General features: G+C 28.7%; 1 protein-coding gene across 1 annotated transcript; it reads left to right on the forward strand.

The window, feature by feature from the left end:
• The first annotated feature begins 9714 nt into the window (after window positions 1–9714).
• On the forward strand, window positions 9715–14024 carry LOC111032888. The gene is made up of 3 exons (XM_022313362.1): window positions 9715–9925; window positions 12311–12544; window positions 13672–14024. The coding sequence occupies exons 2-3, from the start codon at window positions 12319–12321 to the stop codon at window positions 13863–13865; spliced, it is 420 nt and encodes a 139-aa protein (XP_022169054.1). The 5' UTR covers window positions 9715–9925; window positions 12311–12318; the 3' UTR covers window positions 13866–14024.
• Window positions 14025–15602: the final 1578 nt, after the last annotated feature.

Consider the following 15602-nt stretch of genomic DNA (forward strand, 5'->3'; position numbering starts at 1 on the left):
ATCATACAAATCATATATGAGCCATTGGCTACTAATTAAAAGTAATAGTAAATTAAATTGTATAAAATAAATATTACAGATTGATATAATACAATTAATATTATTATTATTATTATTATTATTATTATATTATACTATTATAACATAAGTCATAAATCATAAGTAATTCTAGTAATAGCTATATATGGTATTTAATTTTATATTTATAATTACAATTAATAGTCAATAAATCAAATTCTTACACACTTGATGTAGAAAATCCAGCTTTTCAATACTAATTGTTTAATTTGTTCGTTATTTATAAAGTCACATATTTTGTAGTTTGTAATGTTTGTACATAATTTTTAATGGTTTTTCATTATTATTAATCGATGTATTATGCCTGTTATAGTCTTATTTTTCTATAGAATCAAAAATTGAATGAACATAATCAATGGTTCTTGATAATGATTGAGGGTAATTGGTTGCAAGTGCCCAAGGTATGTAATTTTTGTCTGATAAGCATAAGTTACCTAGTGTCGTATCTACTCTTTATCTAAGAAGTTTCCCCCTTCCAAACGGGACAGTTTACCACAGACAAAGAATTAAAAATAAAAATATTCAACAATATTCAAATCAATAAATTTACAAATGATTAAATTAATATGCATACAAATATAATTCAATACCTAATACGCCGTAATGGTACTATTGCCAATATGAAATTCACTAATATAAATATTATAAATATTAAACAATATACAAATTACAAATGATAATAAATAAATGTACTGCTTACAAGATTTTTCATAATAATCATACAAATTGTGAAATTAGTAGGTAGGTACATAAATATATTCAATAACACTCACATAACTTTGGAAATAAATCCATAACGTGAACGGTAACAGTCGATATATGATCTTATATTTCGGATAAAACCAAAGAACCTATTATTATGTGTAAAAAATATAAATATTAATTCAAGGGTAAATGCCTTAGTCAGTTAGTCCAGGGGGGAACGTCCAGTACCGTTAAAATCCGAATAGGAAAGGCACGGGGGGAACGTACGTGCACTTGTAAACTGTAAACATAATAATTGAAATAGAACAATTTATTACTAAAATAAATATAAGGACAATGTAATAATGAAAGTATTTTTTTATAATATTATTGTCGATAATAATTGTCGTATGACGTAGAAAATGCAGTAATATAATATAATATTACTAGCCGACCCGTTACGGCTTCGCCCGTTACGGCTTCGCCCGTGATTGGTTGTTTAATTTTGACTTCGGACGATGATATATATAATTTTTTATTGAAATTTTATCGTTTAAAGTGATCGGCAAATAAGTATGAAAAACGTTTAGTGAAAACGTATTGGAATATTTCTAGAGGTGTTAATGATAAATATATTTTTATTAAAAATGAATACAGATACAAAAAAAATTCTAATTAATTGCGGATTGTAACACGTTTGCATGTTCTTGGCGTATCAATAAAAAGAGTCTTTATTATTATAAAGGTAAGTGATCCGTGTTTTCCATACAACTCTTAAAACTATTAAAACTATTATATGAATTATCCTATTATAATTTCGAAAAGCAATTATTTGCGACAGAATGCCTAAACAATTGTAATAGTAGTAACTGTATAAAATTAAATTGTGAATAATATATCACTCGTAGGAGTATTCGGTATACTTTAAACTTATTTTTTACTAACAAAAGTGGTACTAAAACTTCCAGCAGACTGTCAAGTATAACAGTAAAAAGATTTAAGTCAAATCGGTTCAGTATTTTTCTCGGTTATCGCGGTCGTAGAAAACCTATTACAATTTTAAACAGTACTAGAGTTGACCAGACAGTGTTTATGTGTGCTTGTGAACTGTTTGTCCCTGCTTGAGAAAGAGATTTTATAATTTTATGTCAAAAGTGTAAATATATATGTAAATAATAATTTGTATTTGTATATCGACAATATTATGTTGGTTGGAATTTGCGACTTATAATAGTATTCAAGGTAACGGGCACTTAACAGGTAGAATTCTGAAGTTGTTAAAATCTGTTTTCAGCCGGTTAGCGTACCGGACACCTAACCAGACATTGTAAGTACAGCCTCAAGTGTTTTGTTTACTATTTTTAACCGTGGTGTGCAACTACGTCAATCGTGCTATGGCCGCCTATGGGGTCCTGGTATGTATAGGAACTGAAAAACATCAACGATATTATAATGAATAAATTAAATAGGCGCACACAGTTTTTTAGCTTTGTGTTGTATTGTACTTGAGACCCATACCAGGACCCCATAATAATATGGACGATCTACGCTGTTCGTGACGACCACATAGTCGGCAATCATTGCCGATCCGATGACTCTCTCGCCTCGCCACCCCGATCCTTGTCTTAGTAGTAATATATATATATAAATGGATACAGGGACTGACTGATCTTGCAATGCACAGTTCAATCACTGGACTTATTTATGAACTACGAATTGGTTACTATATGTATGTTTAGTATGATCTGATTTCAAAATTTGAATTTTGGGGGGCCAGGCTGACGAGCCAATAATATATTTATTATGTCGCTCTGATTCGTCATCAATTACTTTCCGTTCAAACTATTGCTGAACTTTTAGCGAAACATTTGATATTTTTCTTCGATATTTTTGACGATTGTGAATTACATTAGGTACCTACTTACACGGACACTACACTTTCTGTACATCAGTACTTTATTTTGTAAATCTATTCGTATAAAAATCTTTAATGTTTTCATTAGAATAGTTTTTAGGGTATGCAAGTTGAAAATCATCAGCGATTTAAATGTTTCAATTTTTTCACTAATATTATTGAAAATATAAGTTTAAATCGCATATTTAAATGTATGCAATGGCAATGTTAATTAAAACTAACCGAATCACAATTAGTGAAATGCGTATGTATCTGATCTTCACAAATGTCTGTTATGTTTGAAAAGTAGTTCATATTAAATCATATTATTAATTTGAAATCATCAATCACCAAATCATTGTGGTGTAAACATATACTTTAGTTTGGTACTCATAAATTATTGGGAAGTTCGTATATAGTCTATTATAATATTTGTATCATACAAACGAACCATTAAATACTATTTACTTATTAATAACTTGTAAGTATTAATGTTGAAATACTAAATATTTTCATAACAATTTAAACATGTTTATAAAATTAAAAATCAGTTTGAAAATCAATAAAAAAATATTATATTTTATAATTAAGCTTGGCTCTCAATTATTTGTGTCACATCTATTTTAAGATAAGAAAATTCGTGGGCCCCGGAATACATAATCATTGATATTATTATATATATTTGTATAGGTACTAAAGTATTACATGCTAATATAAAGATAAATCGTAAACAGTTAAATTGAATAACAATCAACAATCCAAAGCATATTTTACTATGCTTTTTAAATTATACCTACAAACAATATTTCAATCATATGCAATATATTATATGTGTAGAACTGGAAATATAGATACGTGTACAGTAAGTAGGTACACAAGTCTATGTGATAAATAAATAATGAACAATATTATTTTATATATTGTGATAGTTATAATAAATTATGAACCTATGTAGATAATAATGTATAACAAAATAATAAAAAAAATAATGAATTAATATAATATATTATTTAATTATTATTAATTTAAATAGATATCTATCTTATAGACTATGTGAATTTTGCTTTGAGGTCAGGCTTTAGCAAAGTTTCTACTAGGTACCTACACCGTTTATTGACCACCGTATATTAAATATATATATTTTAATATGTTGTTAACAAAATGTCAGTAACACGTTGCTTATAAGTTGAATATATTTAACTTTACACCTACCTAATAAGGCTATAAGCATAATATTTTAGTACAAGCATTATACACTATACAGTCTATATATATACACATACGTAAATACATTAAATCTTTAGACGAATCGTGTATTAAATGTTCAAGTTGATGTACTAAAATTAATCATTTTATGAATTTTCATATAGAAAACAGATTTGCACGTCTTGTATATTTATTTTAGATACAACTTTATTCATTCATTCATCTGAAAAACTTTAATTAGTTGTCAAATATTCAAAAATATATACAACATTGTTTCGGAATATTTTGTAGCGTTAAATTTTGTTAAGTGAATGTTGAAATTTGGTTAAAAGTTCTAACTAGGATCTTAATAAGACAAGATGAAGAAACCAAACTAGTTTTGAAAATCCATATCGCATAATTGTAGATCGATCAGTATTCAGTAGATAAGATGGAATGAAAATAGATCGTATTAGCATAAATCCCTTCAAGTGATATTTTAAAATGTACTATTATTCAGGTGACAATTGGCCAAATGCCATAAATACAATGTAATTGTAAAAAATTTAAATATTAAAGAACTCCTGGTTTAAAAAATAACTTGTTTAATAACTTTCTTTTCTTTAGAGTAATAATGTCAAACATAACTATTGTTAGCTTTTTGTACTCGTTCTACAAGTGTTCTTAAAAGATTTAGCCAGAAAAACACCATAATCAAAAATCATAACCGTTCACCATGTACCTACCTAATACAAATAATTATCGGTTATTATTTTATACTGGTTCGTATAGTTTCAAAGTATATTAGACTGCTTTCTAAAACAGATCTACGAATCGATTATTTATGTTCAACTGGGCACAATAAACATGTTCATTTTAAAGAACAAGAGTCAGATCATTTGTATCGGAGCTCAATTTGTGAATTTGTCACCCTATAACTACGTCTTATACAGTGTCAATTATTATTAATTTTAGGTCAATACCACGTAATGTAGGATGGTAATGTGGAATTCAAATAAATGTCTTAAATAGTTATAATTAGTCTAAATATTTAGAAATAATATTATTATTCTGTATAGGTACAAGTGGCTATACGTAATGCCAACAAGTTTCAAATGCATAAACGATAATATCGTGTTAAAGCAAAAAAAAGACTAAATCGTAATTTATTGTTTAAATTTAAACATTTTAATATTAGTGCCCAATTTTGTTAAAATTGTAACTTGAAACAATTATTTTCTAGTTTGAAACTGACGCTGGGACTGCTTAGAACACGCAAACACACTTTTTCGTGGATAATAGTTGGTGTTCTAATCTGTATATCTACTCAAAAGTGGGTTTACGTTTTCGAAATTTTTATATTGCTATGAGTACAACATATTATAAAAATAGTATTATTTTTTCTAGCTTTTTGACCTCAAAAATGTATTAATCTTACAAAATTGATTTGCCTCAATTGAAGGGGTTAGAGGTTTCACGTGATGTAAATTACTAAAATACTATATCTGAGCGATATCGGCCTTTACACTTTTTGAAAATGAGTTCTGAATAGTGTCAATACCTATTACGTTTTAACAAAGTAAAAGGCAAACTTCACATCGTGGGTTTCTCAGATATATTGCATTATTCTATGGTCTCATAATTTTAATAAATTAGTAAAAATAAATATTTGCTCTTCATCGTGTTATCAATTATTTTAATATTATCGTTATTATAAAAATCTCCTTATATTATACCTATTATTATTATTATGTACACAACTATCCATATTGTCTGGGTTTGCCTCTAACAGTGTGTGGTATTTTTATTAAACGATCAAGGTTGCCATGAACTGCAGAACAATCTTGAGACCCACAGTTAGGTACTATACCTATACATTTCTAGCTATACTACGCAATTATATAGGTATACTATTGAATAATAGTTGTTCACTTGGGAAACTCCTTAATATAAAATATAACCTCTCTGTATACTATAGTCTAATTGTTATTACTTTTTTTTATCATTGCGGCAGTATAGGTACTATTTATACGTTATTAGCCCTTAAGTCTCTATAACCTATGATTCTACAACATATTTTACCCAGAGAAACTGTCCTTTTTGACACTTTAAGGTTAGTTAATTGTTGTATATGAATTTTTTTTGTTGACACATAATGTTATAATATTATAATATTGTTATGTACACGTCATGGTTGTACAGTGCCACAGCGCAAGGGTGATGGTGGTCGGGCGGTGTGTATTCGTTTTGTAAGACCCTACGTTGTTGTAATGATTAGTAATCACCTGTATGAAAGTCATAGCTGCAGCGACGGTGGCGCGGCGGCAACAACCTGACGATCTCGCGGTTGGCTGTCGAGCTGCCGCGCGAGCGGGCGGGTGGGCGGGAGGCCTGGTCCGATGCCGCGCCACCGCACAGTGATTGCGACATCCTTCCAACCACGGCGGTGCTCAGCTCCCCCGCCACTATGCAACGTCGTTACCACCACATAGTCGGACAAAATTATAATAATAATAATAATAATAATAATAATAATAATAATAACGTGCAATAACATATTTTGTGCATCGTTGCTTTTTATTGTTATTCTTATTACGTTCACGTACTTTTTTGTACAAAGAAAGTGAACTATAACTATTCACTGCAGCTATTATCATCGGTTAAATATATAGGTACTTAAATCCTCTCATCTGCACGGCTGATCTATGGGTATATATTATATGTATATACAATATGCGTTCGACACATTGTTATAAGTTTTTCGATCCCGTTTGTCATGCTCGTGATCACACATTATCTATGATTTACGTACCCATATATACTCCAGAGTCTTATGCTAATTCCGTGTGCCGAAAACGGTGGGGATCATGTTGTATAGGTACCTATACTCTGATTTTACGTTATCCCCACTATTTTTGCAGGCGCATTCGAAAGTCCTGTATAGGTATATCTATGACGTGCTCAATTCACATGGATTTTATACTGTACCTATGTGTATGTAGTAAGTACATATATTATGAGTGTATGACTGTATGCAAGTAGGTGGGCCAATGTTCGACAATAAAAACTTAGGCAGTCGACGACGATGTGGTAGTAATGCACAATATCTACAACAGTGTACTAACAGTTTTTGCCTAGTTTGATGATTTATTTTGTGATAGATTTGTGAGCAGCAAGAAGAAAATATAAATACCTGCTATATACGGAATTAACGAGGTAATTTTATAAATCATTGTTGCATATGTCTATATAATATATTATTACGAATTAATAATTATACTATTACATATATACCTACATGTACGATTGCGAAATATGCGATCTCAAATCATCTGCATTATAATATAATAGGCAATTAAGGTACCTATATATACCACCATAATATGTATGAGTATATGTATTATATATGTGTACAAATTAATTTAGTATTTAGATGCACCTAAAGTCCTAAACTTTATTATTTCCATAACATTTCATGCTATCAATCAATAAAATAAAATCACACTTTTCAGTATTTTAAATTTATATATCCTTAATATTGAGTTATGTTAAGGCCGATATTGATATACAATTATAAAATATGATTAATTTAATTAGTGTCATTAAAAATTCTTTATTATAGTATAGGTTATGTATATATACGGTGCAAATTAACATTGAAATTCATCTAGAGCTGGGTCTATGGAAGGAAATATAGTTGTTCATTTTTTAATATTACAATTTCAAATACTGTGTTAAAAACATAGGACTACGAAGGAGTTGCATGTTAGCGTTCATGGAATTATTGTGTACCATTATTTCAAACTAAAACTAAATTTGGAGTTCAATGTACACAGAGCTTATACAGAGCTATATAGTAAGTTGTCTTAAATATATTTAAACTAAGAAAATAACTTCAACGGCGGTGCTAAACAATAATACGATTTTACATGTATTAAATTTTCATTTTTATACATTTTACATATAAAAACATATATAAATACATTTATATTTTACATATAAAAGTTGTAATACCACAATCCATCACTTGTCTAAATTATAAACTTTTTTATTCGACATCGTCCATATAGATAGTCTTTAATTGCGTCTAGACTACTTATCTACTTTTTTATAATGATACGATTGCTCCATTACAAATGCATTAATGACACGACTGTGGAATGTAATGAAGATAGGAATTTAATCTACCAAATTTTGTTTTGAGTAGCCTCGTGATTTATGTGAGGGGACAAAGTATGAGACATCGCATGCCCATAAATTATGATAAAATGTACACGCTGTTAATATAAGGAAATAAAAATTCCCTCGGAAACACCCCTAAACCAATATTGCGACAGTGGAAATCAGGCGGACATAATGACGAATCAGACGAATGCAATAGGTGATAACATAACTGCAGAAGACGTGTTCAATTCATATAAATTAATTTACAATAACGCTCGATACGTATAGAACTGTTTTTTTTGACCCCTTCGAATAATAAATAAAACAAAATTGGCTGGTCCGTTGTAGTTTCCGAAAGTTTAATATTTTTATTTTCATCAACACTTTCGCAACTTATAGAAGTGGAATGTAATTTAATTAAAAATGTATCCGTACAAAGAAAATCACAGCTACAGAGGCACATGCGAAGCGTGATGAATTTATGTACTTTGGTTATTATGTTTCTGGTATACAACATATATATATTTTAAAAACGTAACGAAGAGAAATTGTTTGGATGGGGAGCTAAAAAAAATTCCAAAACTTAACCCTCCCCCTTTCTAGTCATTCTAAGCTATAGATTTTATACCTCGTGCAATATATTCGATATTACTCAAATGGCAATAAAATATGAACTGATTATTAAATATTTTACTTGTGACTTAAAATTGTTTGTACACACTTACGCGGTACGAGTGTAAATATAACCAGATATTAAATTCGAATCCCATTAAAATCGACCGACCGCTATCGCTCATAGTCAATAATCCGTTGTCAGATAAGATATTTCTGATTAAAATTGTTGAAATAAACATGCAGTGTAAATGTAACCAGATATTAAATGGCAATCCAATTAAAATCGATCTACCACAAATCACAACCGCTTATATAGTTAATATAGTTAATAATTCGTCGTCTGCAGATAAGTTTATACGCTATACGCTTGTCATATTATTCGGGACACACTATTAGTATTTCAATTTCTGGACCAAACTCGGATGCAGTCGGTTTAAGAACTTAGTTGGTATTGATTAGTTTCAGAGTAAGTATACCTACCACTAAATACTTACAAGTAAACACATTAACTAATAACTAGGTTTATATAACTAATACGTATTTGTACTTTAAACGTATACTATTACCACTAATACCACTACTTATACTACAACTACTGTATAGCTGCTGATAAAATTGTTAAAATTATGAACAATTAGGCAGATCGTTGGGATTTGTGTACACTATATTATGGGTTCGAGTATTATAATAAATAACAGTGTAATAGTTCGGCCATGCGTTGTTCAAACAACCGATCGGGAAATGTGTTGGTCCAACAAATATATTTTACACACTCGCTTGCAGCCATGTGCAGAACAAAAAAAAAAAAGGATGACAGTTTATCGAATCGGGTCCTATATGGACAGTGCAGTTTAGATATATATGCCAAGGCAGCAGGCGGGCCCGGCCCAGTTTATAATATTATATATATGTATAGTTTTTAGAGAGGCACATCATATTATATAATACAATACACATACAACACGATATACGCTCTTAAACAGCAGATGACCACACATGTAATAACTATATTTAATAATATGTTACATTATGTCCCTTACACTATGTCTATGTATACTTAAGGAATGACTTCTCCGTCGCAGGTCTTAGCGGAATCGCGATCGGTCACCGTCGTCACTTTCGTCCGCTATATTGTGCTGGAACCATTAAAATCATCATTTTAGTTTCGAATACGGTTCGGCACGGACGGTCGGCTATAGCCTGCATCAGTAATAATTGCATTTTAGCGCTCTCTGTCAAAGCTACTCCATTGAATTTTGTCAATTTATTAGTTATCGTCATTTTTGTTGTCGATAAACTTCAAAGGTACGTATACGTTTGCCAAACTTAAGTTTCTACACGAGACCTAGCAGGTTATTGAGTCCATTTACAGTAAAAAAAAAAAGGTACGTATATTATTATATTAGTTTCCACACAAATGTGAGTACAAATGAGATGTGTATAAGTGTAAGTTCTTACAAGGGACATGACAGAAAAAAATATCATTATATGTAATTCTATTTCTTAAATTAATATTATATGATATAAAGGATGTTTTGTTTTGTAACAAGTATTAATATAATGTACCTATATATAAACCATACATGTACTATACGATTTTTTGTTTACAATTAGGAAATATTATATAAAAATGTATAAAAATGAATTAATGCGTTATGATTTTTCCAACTTATAATATGAGGTATATAAAATATAAAAATTAAATTAGGCACCTATATTGAATTATAAAATATAATTATGTATATACATACAATACTTATTTTTTTTCTGCCGTGTAAGAATTTACATAAGCTATTTTTTTTTACTGTGTTGAATCTTACACATCTCATTAAATGTAGGTATAAACGTATGTAATTTTTCACCTGCTACTCTCGTGTAGAAATTAGATTCCTATAAGCTCATATAAATGTAATTATTTATAGTATAAGGATTTAATTATACAATGTATTGTTCAATAGTCAATATATTTTATTATCTACATTTTAAACGTTCGTATTTAGACATATGCGTCAATGATATAGGTACATGTTTAAAGCCATAAAATGGGATTATTTTTATTTGGACGGGGTGATGCATTTTGTTCAACAGTTAAAATATGACGCATAGGTGTACTGTACACAATGTAGGTGGTTGTATTATTGTCCATTATACTTAACTGCACTATAGCTATATCGAACAGAGATAATCAAATCACTTATTCTCACGCAGACTCCTCTTCGGCTCCTCCTCACCCCCTCGAATCACTAATTTTTTTTCGTAAAGTACAATATGTATGCTCATGTATTGTTAAACATACGGCTATTATACGATAATATTATGCGTAAACAAGTAATATTATCTTAAAACTGTCACGTGTACTATGTATTACTTATTACTAACCTGCGTCATACCTAAACGAACAATCTGTACAAAAAAAAAAAAACTGTTACTTTAAAATGTATAGAATATTATATCCTATATTTAAACTTAAATGAATACAGTGTTGTTGGTATATAGTTATTGTATTTATTCTGCATACTTCTGTAGACATATAATATTTATATAACATGGGTTATTTTGACGTATAATATCTATTTCGTGTGCAGGAGCAATACTATTATAAAAACTCTTTACACTTGTATTAAGACACCAAAAATAATAAAACCTTTTCATTTATGCCTTTGATCATACCACCACAATTAATTTAAATGTATTATTAGTGAACACCCCTCCCTCCTTAAAATTATGTATCCAAGAGGGTTGTTTGGGGATTAAGTCCCCCTCCCCCTTGAGCCGAGTCATGTTATCAAATTATTACATGAATTTATTAAACTTTAAAGGAATATTTATTTTATTTTATTTTATTTTATATATCTATCGTTCGTAGCAAACATAATGCATAATCGTGTACATATTTTCGTTAATTGAAACTTAAGTGAAAGTTTGTACCCGTGTATATATATATAAATTGTATAATATTTTTGATTATCACCCTCCTTAGTCCTTACAAAAATCCTAGTTACTCCCCTCATTGAAAGATTCTCCGGATTATAAGCTGTTGTCAGCCTATGGGTAGGTACTTATTTCTATGAATATTTTATTATACATTAATTTTTATTAGTAATAATGTAAGTTTTATATATTTTGTTGTATTTTTAACTACAAGAGATTCCGCACTATTATTTGAATTATTATAATTATGCCTATGGGTACTCAATGAAATTTTCAAAATATTTAGATTTTTTAAGCTATTGCCTATTTACCATACATCTATTTAAACCGTTCTGTGGTAATTTGGTGTTGATTTAAAAATTAAAAACAATAATATATATTAATATGATATAAAACTATGTATATAATAATACAATAATATTTAATGATAAATCAAATAAATGTGATTTTTGCTCCAACAATTAATTGAACTTAAAGTAGTAGTAAGTTAGCAAGTAGTAAGCTTAAAAAAAGTATACTTAATTATGGTTTACAGAACAACTTCACTAAGAATTGTTTTTAGCGTACTTATGCAATGATTTATTAATGAATTCAACTCATTACAGAGACCTCAAATTAATTAAATTATACGAGGTTACCTACTTGCCCACTTTTTTTGAAAGCTCTTCAAGTCTTTGCGTTAGGGATTTTATTGATTTATTTTTTACATGTACTTAAGATTTTATGAATTATTTATGCATTATTTGTATTTTATATAAGTTATAGCAATGAACAATCAAACACCTAATTCAGCCGCAGCAAATAACGGAGCAAATGCGAATACTACATATTGGTACCAGCCGATTCAGACTGTGCATAATAACATTGTGGTACCTGAACTTGATAACAGACAAAGTATACCGGATTTTTTAAAAATGAATAAAGCGGAATCGATAAAGCTACTGTCATTGCTCAGTGACTGGAGAATGGGCTTCTTGTTCAGAACTCTTTACGGTAAAAATCGCTTCCAAACCACAAAATAATTATTTAATTTTGTGACCAAAAAATCTCAAATATATAGAAACACGGGTTTTTAACAGACAATTTAGCAATACTATTTGGCCGAAATTATAATTTTAAATGACGACAATAAGGTTTCAGATATATTTTTGTTGTAGCTTAAAAATATTATTTGTGGATACCTACTTGAATCTTTTGACGTGTGTCATGTTGTGTACACGAGATGACATTAATAAATGTAGTATTTTCGTAAAAAATTAGTTTAACCTACCGTTTTACCAATAATCAAATTAATTACTTTAGTATCAATATAAATTATTTATACTCATTTTAACACATCAATTATAGTGATCAACAATGACATTGATAGACATAAAGTTACATAAATTCTTTTTTTATTATTATTGTATTTTTTAAATAACGACGATATAAATAATATTGTATTTTATAAATTAAAAATAGGCGTATACATTATTCTTAAAAAAAAAAATTAAAAAAAATTAGACCATTTTCTTCTAATAAGAAATTAAGAATAGGTTTTTTATAGTCGTATTTTATTACCTAAATAAAAAAATTAAATTTACCATTGAATTGTTAGCAACTATATAAATACAATAAAATATATATGTATCTTTATGTAACCTAATCTAAATTAGGATTAATTGAAGTTACGATGTTAAGATGTTATCGATTATGACTCTCTCTTTATAATACAATACCCATCACTACATGACTAGTTTCCCCAAATAGTCTAATATTTGGATGAAAATTGACATATTTTAGTAAAAAAAGATGTTTAAAGGAAAGTGGAATACAACGTTTCTTGTGGTAGAAAATGGTCAATAGAAGAAAACGGTATCTCTTTTTGGAGGAAAATTGACCCACTTAGTACCTACCTACCAATTTATCTATAAATTGAATTGTTTAAAAAAAACTACACATATAATGTACTATATTTAGATATACATATATCTATATTATATAGGCACGATACATGACTATTATTGTATATTTTCGGAATAAGTACGCTCATAAATTTCATGGTATATATACGTATAATTGTACTATAATCAACGGATAAGAATAATATTAATTTTAATTTTGATGAATTTTTTGCATAGATGCACTGGTCGATGTCGAAGCATTAAAATACATCACTCCGACCCAATGCGAATCACTGTTGATCGGTTATCCTCTGGGCATAAGAGTCAAATTCGTCGGCAAATTGTTGGACTGGAGACGTTTGACTATTGCCGAAATCGTCAACAACACCATTCCTCTACCGCCACCACCATTCCCTGGCGTGTTCTTGTAATAGAGTAATTTATCTAGTACATTTCAGGCATCCGATGTATCGTAGAATAATAGTAATAATTACACACATAATAATAATAAGTATAGATACTTACACATGAGTAATTTCCCATGTCATTATAATATAGTATAATATAGCTACAGCGGATGTGCACCCTCTCCCCCCACCATCCACTTACAGTTTGCATTTTAATGTTTTATTGATTTGCCAATAATCTATACTATAAACTATTATATCATATTGTACCAAATGAGATTAAGACAAATAATTTTATCTTATCGATATTATTATACGTATAATAATGTATACAATAGTATGAAGTTTTTTTTTTTATCTACATCTATCATTTTTTATATTTTATTTAAAAATGATATACTTATAGATTATACTTATGTATTATTCATTTAAAAATACAAAAGTATTACTTATATTCTATGGTTATATATGCTTATCATATTTTATCGTTTTATCTTAAAGCTGTGCGTAATTAACGAAAAACATTTTATTCATATGTGTAAATGTGCCTAAACGAATTTAAAATGAACAGTATCAAAAAAAATTACAAAAAATACGAAATATTAAATTGTTTTATAAATTTTAATAATAATGATGTATAGCCGTATAGGCGTACTTTCGTTTTCTATATCAATTAAATACATTATTAAATCTGTTGTGATACATTATTTAACTAATATAGCCAATAGGTACATTGTCAAATTTGCATAATTTTAGTTTTTATGATTCCTTGATTTTAGTATTTTTTTTTTATTTACAGTATTCCGTTGATGTCGTAGCTATATTTTTAACTGTTCAAAACAATTATAATTGTCAAAGCATTTTTTTTCTTACCTTACATCTTATCTCCATGTATTATTTTTATTATACTTAAATATTTATCAATATTGTATACTTATTTATAATGTTTAATTTTCTATGATTTTTATATTCATGCATTAATACAATATTATACAGATATTTTTTGTTTTTTATTAAAGAAGAAGACCTCGATGACGTATCCATTGGCTTGTTTTACATAATATATATGGTACTTAAATTGTACAATCCAAATTATATTGTTGACGGATTCTTCTTCGGGGTTCAGTGGTAAAGAAGTGGGCTTCATAAAGTTGTTCAGGTATATAGTATTTTTGTCGAGCCTCTCCCATGTCTCAACATTCGATAATGATGAGTGATCATGTTTGATTGAAGTTGGATATGCGCAGTGGCATGTAAGACATGTTCTTTTAGTGGTTCTTTTTTTATCATTAATCATTATACATATAATTTAGGTGGTGGGTTTTTAAGTGGGCAAATGAATATTATATTTATTAGAATTAGGTGATTTAACCATGATCAAAAAATGTACATGATATAAATCATTATTCTTATTAAAATAACATAAAGTTTATTACATTTGAGATAACAACTAATAATTTTTCAATGTTCGAATGTACTTATTTATTATAAGTTGCATATTTTAAAGGTTTTTTGTCCATAAAATTCCGTTTCCATTTTCCCATTGGCCATAATTATTATACATAACTAGTACATGTAACATACAATACATAATTTATTGCATATGTGCTTGCAGCATACAGCATGCATATACCGAACGATTATCATCGTAATATGGCAGATCGTAAATATTGTGATTACAGCGAGCAATTGGTAAAAATAAAACTGCAAATAGAGTTCTGCATTTTTTGGTTTTTAAAATGGATATGATAAAATAGTAAT

This window comes from Myzus persicae, unplaced genomic scaffold, assembly GCF_001856785.1.
Source record: "Myzus persicae strain clone G006 unplaced genomic scaffold, MPER_G0061.0, whole genome shotgun sequence".
Lineage (NCBI taxonomy): Eukaryota > Metazoa > Arthropoda > Insecta > Hemiptera > Aphididae > Myzus > Myzus persicae.

Coding starts and splice junctions, on each gene's coding strand:
- LOC111032888 (XM_022313362.1), top strand. CDS start 12,319: ATGAACAATCAAACACCTAATTCAGCCGCAGCAAATAACGGAGCAAAT. Junction 12,545..13,671: donor CTTGTTCAGAACTCTTTACG/GTAAAAATCGCT, acceptor TTTTTTGCATAG/ATGCACTGGTCGATGTCGAA.